Raw genomic sequence first — 23050 nt, 5'->3', positions numbered from 1 at the left:
GGATCTGCATGCCGCTTCGGCTTAGCATCTCAATTGCCGAACACCACAGGTGGCGCCACAAACTTTTCATTTAATCCACTACATTCCACCATTCAATCTCCCCTATTAATTGGGCGCCCAGGGCCACGGACCGGGTCACTGCTGCCGTGACACATCCCCGCTGATACCGGCCCGGAACCAAGTACCCCACAGCCCTGGGAGGGCGACCCATTTTTGGCGTCACGAACAGGATGACGAGACCCGATGCCATCGGGTTCTGTGTGTCTAAGACTTGAAGTTTTTGAAAATGTGCAGAAGACCCAATTTAATAGACTGTAAAATGAACACTAAAAATGGCCGCTGGCGCGGTGAAGAAGGACGTGACAACAGGGGAGGTGTTAGGAATGGCGGAAGACACTAAATAAAAATGTAAATAAAGTGCCTTCACCACTCGGGGTCCACCGTGCGGCAGATGGAAAAACCGATGCTAACAGAGGCAGAGCATTATGGCGGTAATGTGCACTGGGTTTAACTGCACCCAACATGCACTGAGGCAAGCTCTGTTCACACACAGAGCTGCAAGCACGAAGCATACAAAAGCGCTGAGTCTGTTCTGTGTCACAGACTAATCAGCGATACAGATACGGTATTTAAGGTCACAGGAGTAGCCTTAAATGACAGGACCTACCGTAAAATAAGATGCGGAACGTTGCAACTGCGAACGCCCGACAAACTACAACCGCAGCGCGGCGAGAACTGAGCCGCAGAGAAAGCACCGCTATGCTGCAAGCGCAATGCAGGACGCTAGCTGCTGGAACAGATGGAGCTTGAGTGCGCTGGCGCTAGCATTGATACTGGCTGATGCCCAAACACTCACACAAACCTATTATCAGAGGGAAGGGGTTTCATAATAAGTCAGTCACCAGTCCAAGCATCCATCACCATACATACAGCAGCAGTATGAAAATACTAGCGCATGGCGGAACGGCCATGCGCACTTTTTATAGCAAGCGGGACCTGCCGGAAATGACTAGGTCTCTAAAAGGAGCCAATAGGATCCGGAGCAGGACCTGAGCACCTGACTCCTGAACTCCAATGGGAGCTCGTCCCGTGAGCATGCTCAGAAGATGGAACAAAGGACTTAGCCTCTGGGGATAGATGTGAGAATCTGGATTCCTGCATAGGCATATAAGAAACCAGATTCCTAACATTACCCCCCTCCTACGACCCCCCCCTCCCTGAGCCTTCCGAAACACCGAACTGTGCCCAATAATGGCGTAGGACTTAGGCTCGAAAGGAAGCGAGCCTGGTGTCCTAGGAGATGACATAGTGACCCGGGACACGTGGAAGGGCTCAGCGGAGGCAAGGTCACCAGGTTTCAAAAGGGACACCTGGGAGACAGCAGGAGCGGGAGTTACATTAGGGCGCCGCCGAGCGTCGACGGTCGCCGCCACACTCCGCCTAGGGAGGCTAAGCTGAGCACATGAGGTGCAAGCCTGAATTAATTTCTTGACGTCCCGAGCCCTGTGCGGCCACCAATACGCCCCAGCCAACAGTTTCTTGGTCTGCATATAGCCACGATGGCTGTGCGCATTGGACGCGTGTGCCCACGCGAGAACCTTAGACCTCAAATGAGGAGGGACAAAGGTCTTGTGAACCGGCATGGAATCCGAGGATTGCAGGACGCAGTCTTCCTGAGAAGAAGCGTGTAAGCGGTAACAACCGCAAACGGACTCCTGAGCCGGGCGTGTATTAGCAGAGAGACGAGACACCTCCATGGGCTCTGGGGGTAGAACCTCTGGTTCAGGCAGCTCCAGAGGCTCAAAAAATTCGGGAGCTGGAGTACCTCTCCGTTTGGAGTGCGCACGCTCCAAACCACGCTCAGAAAAACGGAGATCAATCCGCGAGGAGACAGATATTAACTCCTCCAGGCTGGTAGGAATTTCTCTCGTAGAGAGAGCATCCATTACATGCTCCGCTAATCCTCTCCAGAATACAGGGATGAGGGCCTTGTCAGACCACTACAACTCGGATGGCAATGTCCGAAAACGGACGGCGTATTGGCTAACCGAGAGAGAACCCTGGGACAGAGCGAGCAACTGTAGAGAAGTATCGTGCGTGATCCGTGGACCGAGAAAAACTTGCTTGATAGCTGTCAGCAAGTTGGCAGCGGTCCGAATCTCGGGGTCACCACGCTCCCACAGAGGCGTAGCCCACTCCAACGCCTTGCCCGACAGTAGGGAAATGATAAAGGCCACCTTGGCCCGTTCCGTAGGGAATTGCGCAGCCAGCAGCTCCAGGTGTATTGAGCACTGGCTGATGAAACCCCTGCAGGAGGCGCCATTCCCACAGTACTTTTCAGGCAATGGGAGGCGGGTGACTGTCGGTGCAAGGGCGGACATGGACATACGCCCTACCGCGTCTGTGAGTGCCTGAACAGCAGCATCTGTGGCCTGCGCAGCTGCGAGAGCCCTGTCGCACACACTGTAATAATTGCTGCTGATCTGCCATCTCTTAGCCAGACCCTGGCGCTAGTATTATGTTAGGAGTGGCGGAAGACACTAAATAAAAATGTAAATAAAGTGCCTTCGCCACTCGGGGTCCACCGTGCGGCAGATGGAAAAACCGCTGCTAACAGAGGCAGAGCACTATGGCAGTAACGTGCACTGGGTTTAACTGCACCCAACATGCACTGAGGCAAGCTCTGTTCACACACAGAGCTGCAAGCACAAAGCATACAAAAACGCTGAGTCTGTTCTGTGTCACAGACTAATCAGCGATACAGATACGGTATTTAAGGTCACAGGAGTAGCCTTAAACGACAGGACTACTCAGTCTAGACCTACCGTAAAATAAGATGCGGAACGTCGCAACTGCGAACGCCCGACAAACTGCAACCGCAGCGCGGCGAGAAATGAGCCGCAGAGAAAGCACCGCTATGCTGCAAGCGCGATGCAGGACGCTAGCTGCTGGAACAGATGGAGCTTGAGCACGCTGGCGCTAGCACTGATACTGGCTGATGCTCAAACACTCACACAAACGTATTATCAGAGGGAAGGGGTTTCATAATAAGTCAGTCACCAGTCCAAGCATCCATCACCATACATACAGCAGCAGTATTAAATTACTAGCGCATGGCGGAATGGCCATGCACACTTTTTATAGCAAGCGGAACCTGCCGGAAATGACTAGGTCTCCAAAAGGAGCCAATAGGATCCGGAGCAGGACCTGAGCACCTGACTCCCGAACTCCAATGGGAGCTCGTCCCGTGAGCATGCTCAGAAGATGGAACAAAGGACTTAGCCTCTGGGGATAGATGTGAGAATCTGGATTCCTGCGTAGGCATATAAGAAACCAGATTCCTAACAGGAGGTCCTAAGAAAAGACCTTGAACTGTCCTGGGCCTCCCCTGCCTGAATTACTATGCGATAACAACATGGCCCACCCCCCGAGGGGTTCGTATACTGGCTTGGTATGGAGGAGTTGGAAGAAGACGCCGCCCCCAGAAGGAGGAGCGGAAGCCAGTGTGTTGTGAACTCATTTTCTGGTTTACCTCTGGCTTCTGGTGAGGGTGGTGGAGCTGGATGTGTTGACAAAGAAGTCGTGAGTTCTCCATCCGGGCTCCCTCTAGTGGTAACAGTAGGTAATGAAGCTGATCTAAATGGCAGAGACCTGCCACCTGAGGAGGAGGACTGTGAGTGGACATCAGGAGTCTCTGACTGGATTTAAGACAGCCGACTCCCTAATTTTGTGCTGGTGATTTTCCTGCCCTGAGGTTCTGGTTTCCAGTTCTGTTCCTGCCTTCTCAAGCTAAGTGTGCTCTGCTATTTTTTCACATGAGATTTGTCTGGTTTACTCATTTTTTGTGGTCAGCCAGCCCCTGCTGGGGCTGTGCTGAATTTCCATTCTTATGTCTCTGTTTATGCAAGTTTGCTTTTTGTCCCTGATCAGATTGGTCTCTTTTTGCTCTGTCTTCAGAATATACCAGAGTGCTGATATAGGGAATTGAAGTCTAGTGACTTCAGGGTTTTTGTTATCAGAAAGTGTTGGACATTTTTTGGCAGGGTTTTGTGCGTGATTGCAGACAGCGTCTTTCCTGTCCTGTCCTTTCTAGTTAGTTTGGGCCCCATCGTTTGCTCAGCCTGTTTTTCTGTGTTTGTGTTTTCATCTTGTCTCACCGACAATACATGTTTGGGGGCTGTCTATTGCTTTGGGGTCTGCTCTGGGGCAGTTTAGACTTCCCCTTTTCTTGCTTTTGGTTTATTTAGTTCTACAGCTGTGACGAGGCGTCTAGGATCATCGTAGGTATGCTCCACGGCTACTGCTAGTTGTGTGGATAGGATCAGGGGTCTGCAATCCACTTAGTTACCAACCTCTCTGGTTTTCTGTGGCTTAGCTTGTTTTTGTTTTTCCTCCTTGGTGACTCAATCATAACACCAGTGGCAGGAAAAGAGCTGAAACAGGAAGAAGAATGCGAGAACGCCATCTTGGAAGGAGAAGGGAGGAGGCCTGCGGAGCGTGAGGAGGTTATGCTGCATCTCCCCGACACCATGGCTGAAGGCTCCAACCCAATTCCTGAGATGAACCGCCAGCAGCTGGAAGAAGAGAGGACCCGGCTGACACACCGTCTGCAGCTGAGGCAGGAGGCGTTATGGAGGATGAACTGGCAGCACAACCAGGAGGGACCTACGCCGGCGGTACCCGCAACACTGGTACCCGTCGCTGCTGCACCGGATCTCCCCCAGGCAGACTCCATGGAACTTGCAACTGCTGTCATACCACCGGCAGCACCCATAGCCCCCTCTCTGCCGCCACCACCGGAGGGGTTGTATGAGGCCTGGGGATCCGAAGAGGAGTTCCCGTCTGGACCTGATGCAGCCGCGCAGGTCCCACCGGAGGCCCCCGCGGACCGGGAGTCGCCAGCTACTACCCCCGCTGCCACCAGGAACCGCACTGTGCCTGTACCGGACCCGAAGTTGCACCGCCAGGAGGTATCAGGTATATATCCCGGCCCTCCCAACGGGTTGCCATCTGAATTCACACTGTCAGAGGTGGGTCTGCTGGAGCTTGAAATGGGAATGTTGGACGAGCCATCCGGGGGCACTAGACTGTCGGAGATGGGGATGTGGAGGAGATCCCTACTGAGGAGGGTACGGCTGGAACAGGCACGCATGATTCGGCGCCTTGAGGGCTGGGATGAGTCTAGGTCACTTCGGGATGTCGAGATCTCTTGGCTACCGAGTCCCCATGTAGTCGCCTATCAGCGCCAACAGGCTGCGGCTTCCCCAGGTGTCAGGCCTCGTACCAGGGCAGCAGGCCCACCCCCCGATGAGGAACGGTATCCCTTGGTACCGGCTGCTACTTCTACTGAACCAGTGGTAGACCGTCAGCAACAGGATGAAGACACCCAAAGCATCTCCCCTGGAAACAGCCCAAGCAACCAGTTTCCAGAACCTCAGGAGACAACCACCACCACTAGTAACCTGCAGTAAAATAACTCTCGTTGCCCAGGAGGGTATTTGCACCGTTGTGCCTACTGTTTTCTACTTTTGTACCTGTTTTCTATTTTTGATCATCATGCTCTAGTTTTGTTTTTCCAGTGTTGCCCAGTTATATTGGCAGCTTCCACATTGAACTGCAGAGATCATGAACGCTGAATAGTCCAGAACTGTTATTGTATATAGTTTGCACCTTTTTAGGTGCTCTCTCTTGGTTTTACATAGGACTCTTTTCATGGAAGAAGAACTACCTCGCCATAGGGACATTTCCAGACATGCTGGCCGGACCAGTGTCTACAATTGCACTTGTTAATAATGTTTAAGGTTATTTTGAATAAGAATTAAGAAATGATAGTGTATATTGAAAAGTATTAATAACAGATTTTATAGAGTTATAATGAGACAGAAATATATAGTAAATTGTATACTAAAAATTAAAATATGAATAAAGAATTGAAGTTACAGGTAATGAACCAGACACCAGCGGTTGTCCTGTAAGGAAGAAAGTAGAGAATATGCCAAGTAACAGAAAGGAGATGTGTTACTAGAAAATGTGAATTGATGTTGGATATTGAGTTTGCTGCTATAGCACTTTAAATTAGGTCGCATAATCTTGAATTTAGATAGCTAGTTAAAACTGTTTGCAACATTCAAGAAACCGTCCCTCCCACATTGGGACGTTTAGTATAAGAAATGTTTATTCAGCATTACAAAAATTTTGTATGTTCCTGTACTGTCAACTTTGTTTAACTTGCAGCCCGCAGATGTGCTGTGTTTAACGGGGGGAATGTGGCGCCCCTGAGGGTTCAGTTGCCACAGAGGTACTGCACCTCCTCCTGAGGTGTGGTACCCCTCCATCCAGGTAAGTTGGAGGCTCCTGACCACATTCCAACACCTGCACCCATCATCACAAAGTAGTGTAGCAAAGCCACATTGCGGCTCCCTGCTTGGAGTGTAGCAGAGCACCTTTGGTGGCTCCCTGCTTGGAACACGAAACATGCTGGGAGGCGGGTGGAGTTAGAATACATAAAAGAGTGGGAAGGTTTAGGAGTTCAGTTCAGTAGAGTTCAGGTCAGTTCAGTTGAGAGTTGAGTTCAGTTCGGAGTGGAGGAGAGGAGATCCCTGGGAGAGGGATGGAAGAAGGAAGTGCTGCAGCAGATCACAGGAAAGGAAAGAAAGAGACAGACATTGAAGAGAACCCTGATTTTCCATAAGAAGGAAAAGACTAGTACGGAACGTAGGAGTAAAAGGGAACAGAGGACGTGGGTTAGAAGAGAACCCTGCCTAGAAGTTCTAAGCGCAAGGCCGGGGCCTGGTCCCCGAGGTTGTATGGATACTAAGGGTCCTACAGCAGACACCGGTGGAGTAGTGGGCTGTAAATGCACTACTCCCATCTAAAACTTGATGGCACAACAGCAACTTGGATAGTGAGCCGGGACATAGGAGTAAGGAGTCCCTGAAGCAGGCTACAGCTGTCTGCCATACAAGTATAGTTCTTGGGAATATCTGACAGGAGGAACTCCAGTGTAACTCAGTACAGGGAGTACTTCACTCAATGGCGCTATAGAGGAGACGTTCAGAAAGGCACATGTTGGCGGAGTGTTGGAAGGGAGTATTCCATCTTGCTTGGAGGCTGACTGAGCCCCTGACCCGGAGGACACAGCGCAGAGGCAGGCACCTGTTTGTGCAACAGACTGTGAGTAAAGCTTTGGAACTACAAGCCCTTATGTCCTCTACTCATTCCGGCACCAACACTCCCAACACTGCTACATTGCTGCACCATTCACGTCTCCCAACTATCATCTACTTTACACTGCCCTGGGACTACAGCTCCACCTGTGGGGAGCTTCAACATCTTTGCTGCACCACACCACCAGTCCCAGAGGATCTGCATGCAGCGTTGGCTTAACATCTCAATTGCCGAACACCACAGGTGGCGTCACGAACTATTCATTTAATCCACTACATTCCACCACTCAATCTCCCCTATTAATTGGGCGCCCAGGGCCACGGACCGGGTCACTGCTGCCGTGACACATCCCCGCTGATACCAGCCCGGTACCGAGTACCCCACAGCCCTGGGAGGGCGACCCACAGCTCCTCAGCCTCACGCTGTATTCCCTGCTTAGCAGCTTTCTCCTGACTGATTGACAGATGGTTTGCTCTGGTATATGGCCACTGATCTATTAATTAGCCAGAGGAGCGTGTTACTAAGGCTACTTTCACACATCAGGTTTTCGGCGTCAGGCGCGATCCGGCGTCGTGCCGGAGCGCCGGATCCGGCAAATATTTCGTAAAACCGGATGTGACGGATCCGTTTTTCTGCCGGATCCGTCTTGTTCTTGACAGACAAAACCGGATCCGTCTCATCTGGTTAATCCGGTTTTTGTTCCGTTTTTTGACGGATTACGCCGGATCCGGTTTTTAAAATTGACCCTTGTGGCCTTCCGAACGGGATTGGCTACTGAAAAACTATATATAGCGTGTTCCTACAGCCCTTCTTTGACAGGTTGTAGAGGAGAAAGTGCAGGTTGGAGAGAAGAGCAAGTTTTACTGGCGAAGATGGATGTTGTGATTGGAAATATTTTGAAGAATTTGGCGGATTTTACAGCGGAGGCGAATCGTTTGAGGGTGATTGTTCTGGAGAAGGAGAGAGCGAGACAGCAGCGCATCAGGCATCGTAGACGACGTTTGTGGATCCACCCCATCACAGCCAAGAGAATGACGCGTGGGGTCTATTCTACACTCTGCATGGACCTTAGACGAAACCCGGATAAATTTTTTGGATATGTTCGGATGAAAATGGAGAATTTTGATTACTTGGTGGAGCGCATTGCACACCTCATAAGAAAAGCAGACACCTATTACCGCTTCTCTGTTTCACCTGCAGAGCGTCTGATGGTGACTTTAAGGTAAGCCACATTTATTGGATATGCTCGCATCAGAGCACACTTTCACTGCAATCTTGTTGGTGGTAGTTTGTATCTCCAAGTGTTATAGGTCAGTTTTGGTATGTAATGCTGTGATTTTAAACTAATTGATTGTTTTTTAATTCCCCACAGATTTCTTGCAACTGGAGAATCCCTTTCATCACTGCATTTCCAGTACAGACTCGGGATTTCCACCATATCTGGAATAGTGAAGTACACATGCCGTGCACTGTGGGACTCCTTAGCTGAAGAGTTTTTACCAGAGCCCACAACAGAGAGGTGGATTGAAATTTCAGAAAAGTTTCAACAGATATGTCAGTTTCCGAACTGCTTGGGCGCTGTGGACGGGAAACATATCCGCATTGTAAAGCCAGCCGGATCGGGATCGGAATATTTCAATTACAAGAAATATTTTTCAATTGTCCTCATGGCCATCGCTGATGCGGAATACAAATTTATTGCTGTTGATATTGGGGCCTATGGCCGCTCCAATGACTCTCAAGTTTTCAAACTGTCTGCCATGGGGCGTAAACTGTATGGAAACACCTTCCAGTTCCCACCCCCTAGACCGCTGCCGCAAACATCTGGTCCACCTATGCCATTTGTCTGTGTAGGGGATGAAGCCTTCCAGCTGTCAGAACACCTTTTGAAACCGTACTCTAGCAGAGGATTGACAAGAACAAAACGCATTTTTAATTACCGCCTCACAAGAGCAAGAAGAATGGTTGAATGTACCTTTGGTATTCTGACAGCCAAATGGCGGGTCCTATTGACTGCGATCAACCTCAAGACAGAAACTGTGGACGAGGTGATCAAAGCTTGCGTGGTACTCCACAATTTTGTTATCTGCAAGGAACCCATTTCCATTGAGGTCACCTCTGAAGAAACCACCTTGCAAGATTACCATGACATTACCACTAGAATTTCTGTGACGGTTTCAGTAATGAGGGACAATTTTGCACTATACTTTATGTCACCTCAAGGCAGAGTACACTGGCAGGATGACAGAGTGTGAAAGATTTGTGCCCTTAACCAAACTTGTGTACCTTCTGTACCAACAGTATATACCTTTGCCAACCAAAGTTGGCTATCTTGTCATGGTCTTACTATTTTTACCTTTAGGCCACAAGTATGTACCTGGTTGTGTTTTATGCAAAGTATTTCACCTTGTAACAAAAGTTGTGTACATTGTTAGGAAATCACCAACAATAAACACAACTTTTTAGGTGAAATACTTTGCTTCAAACACAACCAGGAACACAACTGTGGCAAAAAGCTAAAATTTACCCACAGTTATATACCTGGTTTTGAATACCTTTTTACCTTTTAAATACCCTGTATTTAACCTTTTTTTTAAACATAGTTCGCCGCAGAAAGAAATGACAGACAACCATTCTGAAACGATAATTTAACTTTTATTTAAAATATTTTTTTTTTGTAAAATGTTTTTAATGTGCAAAAAACTTTTTTAATAAAGGTTTTAAAAACAATACGCATTTTTCTTAAAAAACACATTACAAATCTGTGTAGTGTGGGGAGGAAATACTGCTGGAGGGGCTGCGGGACACTTCGACACTGGGAGTGTGGAGAGAGGACTGGGATCGTGGTGGGGAAGGAACAGTTAGAGGTGAAGGTGTGGAAAAAGCTACAGAATGGGTGGACATGTTTGTGGGAGGCAGAAGAGGTGGTGGGCGGTGGAGTGGAGGGTTGGGCAGGGACTGTAGGAGCAGATGATGTTGATGGCAAGTTGTATGGGGAAGGAGTTTGGTACGGGGAAGGAGTTTGGTACGGGGCAGGTTGCTGGAAGTGGGGAGATGTCTGGTACTGGGGAGGTTGCTGGTACTGGGGAGGTTGCTGGTGCTGGGGAGGTGGCTGGTGCTGGGGAGGTGGATGGTATGTAATAGGAGGGGGAGGATGGAAAGTGGCTGGAGGGGGTGCAGGTGGAGGAACTACTGTGGTGGGAGGAGGAGGTTGGGAGGTAACGTGCTGGAGAGCACCGTGGCATGAATGCATTACATGCATCTGCTGGGTAGGAGAGAGCGTTTCCATGCGCTCCACAACAGACGTGAAAAAGGTGTGGTTTGGAGAAGATCTTGCTTCTGAATGCATGGTTTGCAGAAGTGTCTTCACCTCCAGAATGCTGGAGTTGATCTGCTGAAAGCCTGCGGAGATTTGCTCTGACAAGACTTTTAGACAGTTCTGGAAAGATGCATTCAGATGCAAGAACTCTGGCGCATAAGTCTTTTCCTGACCCCTCTGCCGCTGCCGCCCAGTACCCGCAGGTGTACTAGAGGTGGCAGGGGCAGAAGGGTGGGGTAAAGGGAAAGCGATCTCCTCACCAGCAGCTTCATGTAATGTAGGCGGCCACGATGCTCCTGTGCTGGTGGATGGGACAGATGGGTCGAATGTGTGGGAAGGCTGGGAAGGTGCAGATGTACCGGGGTGGTCGAAGTGTCCCTCGGTGCCGGTCTCCTCAGGGATCGCCTCAGAAGGGTCCAATCGTGCAGGCTCCCGAGTGCTGCTCACCGTGCTGTGGAATAAAGAGAAAAAAAAAAACAATTAAAATACTGACATGGTATGGCCCTGGCTGAAAAAAAAAAGTTACATAGAAACATTTTTTTTCACATGTGCTGTGTAATATTTACCTTCTGGTGACCATTGTTTCCTGGAGGAACGACAGGGCTTGTGCGTACTTGTACTTGCTCCTGCGTCCTCCAGATCCACTCGGGGCCCGCATCTCTTTATTGAACTCCTTCTTGAAACGATCCCTCACAGACCGCCACCGCTTCACAATTCTGTCCCCTGAAACGAGAAAGGAGTGGTTAGTATACAACATCAGTGTTTCCCAAACTCCAGTCCTCATGGTCCCCAGGGGTCATGTTTTCAGGATTTCCATAGTAAATGGAAATCCAGAACACATGATCCGTGGGGACCACGAGGACTGGAGTTCAGGAAACACTGGTTTACATCAAGCAACCGGTACTGTATATACTTACGCTCTTTAATCTGGGCCCGAGCATCGAGGTCCTCCCAGCGGTCCACAAGGAGCGAACAGATTTCCTCCCAGAGTCGTCGGGTAACGATCAGGTCAGCATGGCAGCGGTCAGCCATATTCCATAGCGGCTCCCTTTCTCTGACGAGATCGATGAGGTGGTCCACATCAATCCCTCCATCCTCACCATCAGAGTCGGGAGCACGCTGTGAAGGCTGTTAAAGAAAAAGACAAAAATAACATAATTAGCCTCCACAAAAGAAATGAAATAAAAAGTGCAAAAAAACAAAGCAAAAATATTTATACTTACACGCCGGTCACCGCCGCGTTGCTGTCGCCGACGACCCTGGGAGGCACTGCGAGGACCTCTTGGCCGAGCACCAGATTGGGAAGACTAGAGAAGAAAACAAAAAATGTTATGTCTTTAGATGTAGGCATTTGTTTGCTGTGTGTGGTCTGCAGAACATTGTTTTCTGTGTGTTGTGTGTAGTGTGATGTTGTGTTTCTGCGTTTGATGCAAAAAACTTACCAATTGTGAGCCCACTCCAGGTGTCTGTCCACCCCTTCCTTCTTCTTCTGGGAGCTCCTCTTCATCTTGTGATTCCTGTTTTGAAATAAAAGGCAATGAATAGACATATATTACAGAGATGATGGATTTTGGAAATAAAAACTTACCGTCAAACGCTGACGATGCGAGGGAGGGCTCCCAGAAGATGATGTGCTGTCTTCCTGCTGGCCACACTCCATGCCTGTGGGTGGTGTTACTGCTGCTGCCAGTGCTGCCAGTGCTGCCACTGATGCTGCTGCTGCATCTCTTGGGCGGCTGTTGAATAAAGAGAAACAAAGGGCCAATGAATATCTTGATATTCCATGGCCCTAGTTTGGAGGAATGGGGGATTTGATAATTACCATCTCTCATCTGCTGCTGGACTCCCCTCCTGTTGTTCAGCATGCTGCTCCATTTGGGGTGGTGGTGGTGCTGATGGTGCTGCTGCAGTGGTCTCCTGCCTTCTTCTGCGCCTGGTTCCTGTCTTGGGTGGCATGTTGGGTGTGGCTGAGGGTCCCACTGTCATGCTTTTATATATGTGTCTTGTGGGCAGAGCTACTGAGCATGCTCAGACCAAAAAAACCGGATCCGGCGCATTGCGGCGCTCATAGGCTTTCATTGTGTGAAAAAGCCGGACACGCCGGATCTGGCGTGTCCGGCTTTTTCGCCGGAGACAAAAAACGTTACAGTAGCCGTTTTTTCCAGACGCCGGATTGCGACACATTGCCGGATCCGGCGAAAACCGGATGAAACGCATGGCCATCCGGCGCGATCCGGCGCAAATGCAAGTCAATGGGGGGGGAAACCGGATCCGGCATTGCATTTCGCCGGATCCGGTTTTTGTCAAAAGCGCCGGATCGCGCCTGACGGCGAAAGCCTGATGTGTGAAAGAGGCCTAAGTTGGAAACACAGGGTGAGGATGAGGAGCAGTAAGTGCATCGTCACTCCCCAATGCACTTCCAGACACTTGTATACAGTACTGTAAAGTGTCATTCCTTATGTTTCGTATTTTTATTATTATTATGGTGTATTGGACCTGCCTTTTAGTTTGGATCTCCTGGACTATGAAATTTATCTTAAATCATACTATTATTAGATTTCATACCGCTCAATTTATTCATATCACCATCATCAACACCTCATGTATTCCTCTTATCGCACAAATGCAGGGTTCCTGCCTTACCTGATGCTGTTCTCAGAAGGGGCAGCAAAAGCCTGGTGACAGATTCCCTTTAACGCTTTTTTGGTAATCTAGTTGTTGTATACTGATTTGAGGAAGGCATCAGGACTGAGACGCGTTGCCCTGTACACACTTTTTATGGCCTAATTAAAGTGTTTGAAGATATACTTAGGTTTTTTTTCATAGTGTTATTGAGGTTTTTTTTTACATGTTTTTAATGCTATAGTTTTTGTCTCTTTTTGCTTGATCATGCTTTAAGTAAAGCTGCTTCATTTTTGATTCCTGACAAACTTTATTTATACAGTCATTTGCAGCTTACATGCATTATGTTACCTGCGGATTTTCCACATCTAGTACAATTCTGTAGGGAAAATCTGCACATAAGATGCAAAAATAAAAAACTTTCCATGTGTAAGGGAGGTCCAGGACAGTAGTCGTAGCCGAGGACACCGGGGATCTGGTGTTCTGGCCTCTCCTCACAGAAAAATCATGCTCGCTAGACAGCAAACCTGTGTCTCCGGATTCAGCTCCTTCAGGGTCCTCCTCATGCAGTGGAAGACCATTTCCAGGAAAATTCACATCAACTGAGTCTGAGACACAAGCCATCATAACTTCAACAAAGACATCTTTACTTGGTTCATTACACAGCATTTCCAAAGACTTCACAGCATTAACAATAGGCTTCACATAACGAGGTTCCTTCTTTTTTCCTGCACTTCGTTCACAGTTACTCTGCATGGACCCAGGTCAGAACATCCCTGACGGTTTCCCAGTTTCCTCTCTATTCAGCTCAGCCACGGCCAAGTATCCCTCGGTCTGTTTCGCCCCAGACACAAGATCATTAGTCACCGAAGCCAGTAGCCACTGAAGATGAGCCCCGGTCTGATGTACTGCTCTCTGTACTGGCCCCGCTTCTCCATCTGTACTTACTGCTTCTGTGGGTTCCCCAGACCGTTTTGCCCTGGTCTTAAAGGTGTGTGCCCAAGCAATGAGTTGCCACATTCGGCTGTACTAGCCCATTGCTGTGCTGTGCTGGTGCGGAGGAAGGCTGGGCTTCTCACTTGTAACGTTGTGTGACTGCTGCCAAGTCCTGGGCTTATTGCCCATGTGGACCCTTCAGGCGCCAATGGCCCTCTGCCTCTACCTCAGCTTAACAGACAGCAGACCCCCCTACAACTAACTATGTGTTTGCAATAGCTACACTATCTATGAGCTATGAACATAAACATGCCCCCCATCTAGTGGCCAACCCGGGGTAGTACAATGTCCCTATCTAATGAACATAAATACATTAAACAGTATTAGGACAAAGGATATGGGGCGCCCGCCAGGGCAGTGGGGATACTTGGTAACAGGTAGCTTCTTAAAGGGGCAGTGTCACGGCAGCGGTGACCCGGTCCGTGGCCCTGGGTGTCCAATAAAAAGGGAATATTTACAAGGGAAAAATATAAACAGTTTGTAAAGTGTTTGTGACGCCACCTGTGGTTTTTGGTCAGAGGTGACAAGTGCTGCAGTGCAGATCCTATGGGACTGATGGCGTGATTCAGCAGAGTTGGAATAGCTCTCCACAGGCAGAGCTATTGTCCCAGGGCAGTGGTTGAAATAAAGATGTTGTGTTTGATAATGATAGATGTAGCAGTGCTGAGAGAGTGTTGCAGGAAGAATTCAGAGGACACAGCTAGGTGCAGTTCCAAAGCTTTACTCACAGTTCTGGTGTGCAGAGATGCCCGCTTGCTGCTGCAACCTCCAGGTGAGGAACCCAGTCAACTCCAAGGCAGATGAAGAACACCTTTCCAGCACTCTCTTCAGTATGTGCCTCTCCTGGCCATCTCACTGTGCTGGCTGTTCTACTTCTCTTCCTTCCCAATACCTCACAGTCAGTGTCCCAAGCCAGCAGCCGCGGACCTTGTCGGATAACGTACTCTCTGCGTTTCCTTGCTCCCTTATGGCTGCCTTTCCAGAGAAGATAACTGTGGCTCATGGCTGAAGTACGTAAAGGTGCCTCTACCTTCGGCTTGCTAGTTGAGTCTGATGATATCTCCCTTAGGCTAGGGGGCCTCATGGGCAGTATGGTCACTGCACCGTGCCTCTAGCACAATTTCCCACTACAGGGAGCTTCCTTCTGTCACTTTCCCTTCCAGCAGCTCCTCCAGACCAGGAGCTGCTCCACACACGTCCTTCCACTTCTTCCTATACGGGAAGACTCACTGAATTCTAACTTTACTCTCCTTCTCTGAACCCTCTAACTCCACCCACCTCCCAACACCCTTTACTACCCGGCAGGGTCGAGATCCTCCTCCTTTGGAGTCCATCTAGGGTGCCCTGCTGCTATAGGGTGTGTGTTAGGTGCAGGTGTTAGAGTACTGTCAGGTGCCCCCACCTTACCTGGGAAGTGGGATGCCACACCTCTGGTTGAGGTGCAGTACCTCTGTGGCGACTGAATCCTCAGGGGCGCCACAGATATACATGCAGAACAAAGAAACAAATAATCAATTATACGTGTCATACATTTTACAGTACATGGTAATACACGTAGCTGTGTAGCAATACCATTAAGGAACTAGTGGTAACACACCATAGTGGTGTAGCACTACCAATAAGTAGACATCTATTACAAACAGATTTTCCTCATCCCCTTACACATGTATCACCATGTGTCTGCCTATGGCTCCTTCCCTCCCTCTGGCATGCTGCCTTCCTCCTCCTCCTCCTTTGTACAATGTCCTGTGAACCTGCCTCATCAGAGCAGGATCCTCAGCTTGTCTGTTGCTGCAACACAATCCAGAGAAATATAGCAGAGCTCAGGCTGCATCTCGGCCATGTCATCCCCTCTATTCTTTGGACTGCTCCCCCTTAGTCCCTCTGATCTGTGGTCCTGGGCCACCTGGTTCTGCCTCCTGTTTGTACTGGTAAAAGGTTGGAGACTGTATCTAAAATGGAAGGAACTTGTTAAAGCTTTTAGCCCATTTGAGGGTCCCAAGTGTCACTGGCTGTTTGGCAACGCTAAGGAGGTAAGAGGCGTGCAATGCGATTAACTTTGTGGAAGGTTTTATCAAATATTACCATACCGATTACACAGCAATTCCATAAGCAAACACACTTATTTTATGAGCAAAAGTGCAATAAAGTTCCATTACTCTGGTATCTAAGAATCCAGAAAGTCTGGTGGGAGGTTTCAGTGGATAATAATTTTGGCACCATCTGTAGCCTGCACTTCAACCCCTTAAGGACTCGGTAATTTTTCAGTTTTGCACCAATGTTTTTTTCCTCCCTTTATTCCAAGAGCCAATTTTTTTTGTATTCTTCCATCGACAAAGCCAAATCAGGGCTTGTTTGTTTTTTTTTTCATGACCAGCTGTTGTTTTGTATGACATATTTTATTTTGCTATGTAATGTGCTGAAAATGGAAATGGAGTAAAAATGTAAAAAAAAAAAATGTAATTTTGTCAGTGTTCTTTGGGTTTTGATTTTCTGGTGTTCATTGAGTGGTACTAATGGCGTGGTGACATGATAACCTTTTTTTACTTTTCTGTTGATGGACCTGTAAATTTTGGTAAGCATGGGAGTGGTTTAGCGCCAAGTGTCTGAGTGCCATTGGTCCATGTGAAGTATCTCGGGACAGTTATACCGATGCTTGTTCCTCGTGGGAGTGACAGTCGTCTTATCTATCGTGACAGTGAGCTGAAGGCTGGGAAAAGAGTGACGAATAGTCTGGGGAAGTGCTGTATATTGGGTCACTGAGAATAATGTGGAGAGCCAGAGGTGAGAGGTGCCATGGTCTGTGGTTCAGCGCGGTGCTGGGAACGTCATGGGGGATGTGAAAACCTCAAAAAGAGGAAAAAAAAATCCTCCAAAAAATTCAGTTACAAACCAGACAGGCCCAAATGCATCTGCACTAGAGTTGAGCGACTTTTGGTTTTTTAGGGTCGCGTTTCGTGAAACCCGACTTTCCAAAAGTCGGGTCGAGCAAGATCGTCCGATTATAGGGAAAAGTCGGGGTCGTCCCGAAACACGAAACCCAATGTAAGTCAATGGGGAATAAAAGTCGGCAGTGAGAGGAGGACAGGAAACACACCTACAGTGCCCATTTGAATGCCAAAAGCATCAATTCTTCTTACTTAAGCTTGTCAACCTTAATTAACTTCATAATACAAGTTACGCACTGAAAAATGGGGGTTATTTGGCTAAAGTTGTGGGGGGGGAGGGCTGGCTGCAGGTTTTCATGTGCTCTGGGCGAAAGAGCGCCCCTTTAACACATACCACAACTCATCATGCTCCGATACGGCAGAGAAATAGCGGTATAGTACAATGAAAAATACCTCACTTTTTACATCTCATGACGAGGCCCATCTATTTCTCCATACAGAATCATTGGTCCCATATAATGTTTGAAACAGTATATGATGAGCTCCACATAATGCTACAGTATATGTTGGTCCCCATGGATGAAGCTCCACTGTCTTATGGGCCCAAATAATGCTCCAAACATAATGGGCCCCATTTCTAATGCTCTAGTGTATAATGGGCCCTGTAAATGCTGCACCAGTGTCTGATGTCCACCTTTGGAATGTTCTAGTGTATGGTGGGCCCCATCTATCATTCTCCAGAGTATAGTGCTCCCCAAAAATTGCTGTCCCAACATTGAAAACAATCAAATAAGTCTCCTCGCTAGGGAATCCCTGTACTTGTCTGGACTCCTCGTCGTCCCCATCTTCCATCTCACTGCACAGTATTTCAACTTTGCAAGTGCTGTGATCCTGAGCAAGCAGGGGGGGCCCACTCGTTGGCGATGGCACTGGCACAGGGCCCCTGATAGTACGGTGGTGTGTCTGATGGCGGGTGGGCCGAACCTGCACTTTCATCTGCAGCTTCCTCTTTGTCACCGTGTAAGATGGAACTGTATATGGGAAGGGTAACCTGAGTTTCATCAGGGTCAGATTCAGGTCGTGTAGCGTGCGAGGGGAATGTAGTGGTCTGGGTCAATGTACCAGCAGATTCATCGAGCAGTGGCTGGGCATCAGTGCACTTGTGTCGCCCCCAGGAGTACGGTCGCCACAGTGGCACTACCTTCTTCCTAGGGAGTGTGATGTCATGCTTGGGAGCAACGAACGATCTCTCTAGCAGGTTAACTGATTGGGCGGCGTTATTCCCACGAGTCATGACCCTCCAAACAGCGTTCATGAAGGCAAAGTGTTTGTTTTACGTGGGCAGTATGGTTGCAAAGCTGAACCTGAATGTCCAGAAGGGCACCACCAGGAGTGGAGCCTACGGTTAAATTCGACTCCACATGGGAAACCTCAACCATGCCAGCTACAGAACAGATGCACACATTGCAAGCTTAATTCCGTTAACGAACGAGACTCCGTCATGCCCCGCGGTCCGACTCCGGCTTACTAGAGGGACACGTGAGGCTCTGGCACATGAGATTGGCCAATAACTGGTGTGTCATGCCCTTACATGTCCGTGGCTGCATGTGCGCTACACTGAAAAGGCCAGCGTTTGTCGCTTACAGGTGCAGATAACCCGCTGAACAACGTTAGTGATGGGGATCACTGATTACAATTATTACCCGCGAACAATTATTTCCCAGTAAGTGCAGGTCAACCGCAGTTCCGGAATTAGGCCTAACCGTCATTCCTGAAAAAATGAAAAACTTACGTGTGCAAACCACAGGTGCTGTAGCTTGCTTAACAGCTCGCCAGCCGTTCTCACGCCCAGTATGGATTACACGTGATTGCACAAAGGTGAGAAAGGGTACCGTATCCCCAGATAACATGTATGGATAGCGTACACATTCAAAATATATGTCTATACATCAGGAGGCAGGCTCAGACGGTGTTAGGCCCAGTATGGATTGCACGTGATTGCACAAAGGTTAGAAAGGGTACCGTTTCCCCAGATAACATGTATGGATAGCGTACACATTCAAAATATATGTCTATACATCAGGAGGCAGCCTCAGACGGTGTTAGGCCCAGTATGGATTGCACGTGATTGCACATAGGTTAGAAAGGGTACCGTTTCCCCGGATAACATGTATGGATAGCGTACACATTCAAAATATATGTCTATACATCAGGAGGCAGGCTCAGACGGTGTTAGGCCCAGTATGGATTGCACGTGATTGCACAAAGGTTAGAAAGGGTACCGTATCCCCAGATAACATGTATGGATAGTGTACACATTCAAAATATATGTCTATACATCAGGAGGCAGGCTCAGATGGTGTTAGGCCCAGTATGGATTGCACGTGATTGCACAAAGGTTAGAAAGGGTACCGTTTCCCCGGATAACATGTATGGATAGCGTACACATTCAAAATATATGTCTATACATCAGGAGGCAGGCTCAGACGGTGTTAGGCCCAGTATGGATTGCACGTGATTGCACAAAGGTTAGAAAGGGTACCAATTCCCCGGATAACATGTATGAATAGCGTACACATTCAAAATATATGTCTATACATCAGGAGGCAGGCTCAGACGGTGTTAGGCCCAGTATGGATTGCACGTGATTGCACAAAGGTTAGAAAGGGTACCGTATCCCCAGATAACATGTATGGATAGCGTACACATTCAAAATATATGTCTATACATCAGGAGGCAGGCTCAGACGGTGTTAGGTCCAGTATGGATTGCACGTGATTGCACAAAGGTTAGAAAGGGTACCGTTTCCCTGGATAACATGTATGGATAGCGTACACATTCAAAATATATGTCTATACATCAGGAGGCAGGCTCAGACGGTGTTAGGCCCAGTATGGATTGCACGTCATTGCACAAAGGTTAGAAAGGGTACCGTATCCCCAGATAACATGTATGGATAGCGTACACATTCAAAATATATGTCTATACATCAGGAGGCAGGCTCAGACGGTGTCAGGCACAGTATGGATTTGACGGCCCAGACAACACAGCGGAGGAGCAGGGAGAGGTAAAGATTGCAAATGCTGGGGCCCTGCCCAAGCAAGGGGGGCCCACTCGTGGGCGTCGGTACTGGCACTGGGCCCCTCATAGTACGGCGGTCTGTCTGACGGCGGGTGTGCACCACCACCGTCAGAGACACTTGATTGCACTATGAAGGACCCTGTGCCAGTGCCCGCGCCCAAGAGTCGGCCTACCCACCTGTCCAGGGCAACGGCACTCGCACGGTGTCGTGCGCTAGGTGGTGACCTCGGCCATGGGGGGGGGAGGCAGCACAGTTAGGGAGTTTTAGAAAGTGGCATATGTTGATGTTGGACATTCAGCTGATGCAAAAGGTGAAATAGGTCAAGTCCCAGGAAGAGGTGGACCAAAGCAAGCCATTTTTCTGTCACCCTATGTGTCATCAGGGGAAGGTGGGAAAAATCCTTGGAAACCCATGCGTGGTTCATTTTAATGAAGGTTAGATCATCCACATTTTGGGTTGACAGACGGGTCCTTTTTTCTGTCAGGATTGATCCAGCTGCACTGAAGACTCTTTCCGATAGCACACTTGCAGCTGGGCAAGCGAGCTCCTGTAAGGCATATTGTGCCAATTCAGGCCAGGTGTCCAGTTTAGCGGCCCAATAGTCAAAGGGGAATGACCTGTGTGGGAGAACATCGATATGGGAGGAAAAGTAGTTTGTAACCATAGTTGACAACTGCTGTCTCCTGTCACTTTCCATCGATGCAGTATTACCAGTTGTGTGAGCGGTACTTGAAAAATCAGTCCACAACATTGTCATGAAACCCCTGTCTCCAACGCCACTTCTGCTGTGTGCACCACGAACACCTCTGCCAAGCTGCCCCCGGCCCGTACGGCTCGTGTGAGAACCATCACCGCTGCTGTGTGCTGGGAATGCCTCAAGCAACCGATTTACCAGAGTTGCTTGTTTATTAGCCAATATTAGGTCAAAGTTCTCCTGTGGCATGATGTTTTGTAATTTGCCTTTATAGCGTGGATCCAGGATGCTGGCCAACCAGTAGTCGTCATCGTTCATCATTTTGGCAATGCGTGGGTCCCTTTTTAGGATCTGCAAGGCATAATCTGACATGTGGGCCAATGTTCCCAGTGTCAATGATGCACTGCGAGTGCTGGTTGGAGGAGCACTTTCTGCAAATCCACATCCCTCCAGTCACGCACAAACCCTGTACCAGACCTTGCCACGCCAACATTTTCACTTGCCCCATGAGATGCATCCTCCTCCCCTAAGTAATCATCCCCATCATCCTCCTCCTCCTCCTCTTCTTCCTCCACCTCGTCCAGGAGAGGTCCCTGAGCAGACAATGGCTAAATGTCATCAAGGATTCCCTCCTCCTCTTCCTCCTCATCAACATTGGCTGTAGACGCCTGCTCCTTAAGGTGCGTCAAAGTTTGCATGAGCAGACGCATAAGTGGGATGCTCATGCTTAGGATGGCGTCGTCTGCGCTTACCAGCCGTGTGCATTCCTCAAAACACTGAAGGACTTTACAGAGGTCTTTCAGCTTCGACCACTGCACACCTGTCAACTCCATGTCTGCTCTCAAAGTGCCTGGCCGTGTATCCTCCCACAAATGCATTATGGCCTGCCTCTGCTCGCACAGCCGCTCCACCATGTGCAGGGTGGAGTTCCACCTTGTTGCAATGTCGATAATGAGGCGGTGGTTGGGAAGGTGGAGCAATCGGTGCAGCTTCTGCATACGAACGGAGTGTACAGGCGACCGACGGATGTGCGCACAGTCTTCGCACCTTCTGGAGCAGGGCTGTTAACTCCGGATAATTTTTGAGGAAGCACTGCACCACCAGGTTCAAGGTGTGAGCCAAGCAAGGTATATGGCTGAGTTTTGAAAGGGCTATGGCTGCCACAAAATTACGGCCGTTATCACTAACTACCTTGCCTGCCTCAAGATGTACACTGCCCAGCCATGACTCAGTTTGTCGCTTCAAGTACTCGGCCAGCACCTCGGCGGTGTGTCTGTTGCCCAAACACATCATCTGCAACACAGCCTGCTGACGCTTTCCACTAGCTGCTCGATAGGGGGACACATCGTGTGCAACAGTGGCAGCTGCAGATGGAGTGCTCGTACGACTGCGCTCTGTGGACGAGCTTTCGCTTCTGGAGGAGGAGGAGGAGGAGGGTCGAACGCCTACAGCCAACTGTTTCCTATACCGTGGGCTAGGCAGCACTGTCCCACCACTGCTGTCCCCTGTGGACCCTGCATCCACCACATTAACCCAGTGCGCAGTGATGGACACGTAACGGCCCTGGCCATGCCGACTGGACCATGCATCAGTTGTGAGGTGCACCTTTCCGCTCACTGACTGCTTGAGTGCATGGACAATGCGGTCTTTCACATGATGGTGGAGGGCTGGGATGGCTTTGCGAGAGAAGAAGTGGCGACTGGGTAGGTCATAGCGTGGTACTGCATAGGCCATGAGTTCGCGGAAAGCTGTGCTTTCCACCAACCGAAAGGGCATCATCTCAAACGAGATTAGTTTGGCAATGTGGGCGTTCAAACCCAGTGTACGCGGATGAGAGACTGAGTACTTTCTTGACCTACTCATAGTGTCTGGGAGGGTGAGCTGGACTTGAGAGCTGCATATGGTGGAAGTAGCGGTGGACAGGGCGGACTGAGAGAGGGTTGATGATGGTGATGGAGTTGGTGTTCTTTCTGATGGCCTAGAATCAGTCTTTCGTTGATATAACAGTGGGATTCCCTGACTGCTGTGGCCTTGCAACGACACCTCAACATTTGCTGCTCTGCTAACCGGTGGGCTTACAGTGGGGGAAACAATGAAGCGTTGCTGACTACCTTCGTTGTGATCAGTTGCACATGTGGCACTTGAGGTTTGGTGTTGTGTCCACGCTTGCAAGTGCATGCTGGTTAAATGTCTAAGCATGCAACTGGTATTCAAATTTTTCAGATTTTTCCCTCGGCTAAAGGTCTTTGCGCACTTCTTACAGATAACCTTGGCCTGATCAT

General features: G+C 49.1%; 1 protein-coding gene across 1 annotated transcript in view; it reads left to right on the top strand.

Moving 5' to 3' along the window:
- Nucleotides 1–15844: 15844 nt before the first annotated feature.
- Nucleotides 15845–23050, top strand: part of LOC141048621 (cytochrome P450 4A6-like) — a 50517-nt gene continuing 43311 nt past the window's right edge. The window contains exon 1 of the mRNA XM_073544388.1: nt 15845–16137. Within this exon, the coding sequence (XP_073400489.1) occupies nt 15946–16137 (192 nt within the window). The 5' untranslated portion in view covers nt 15845–15945. The remainder of the gene's footprint in view (nt 16138–23050) is intronic.

Source organism: Dendrobates tinctorius, unplaced genomic scaffold (assembly GCF_039654945.1).
Source record: "Dendrobates tinctorius isolate UK_male_01 unplaced genomic scaffold, ASM3965494v1 ptg000138l, whole genome shotgun sequence".
Classification (NCBI taxonomy): Eukaryota; Metazoa; Chordata; class Amphibia; order Anura; family Dendrobatidae; genus Dendrobates; species Dendrobates tinctorius.
This window is presented reverse-complemented; position numbering and strand designations above follow the sequence as displayed.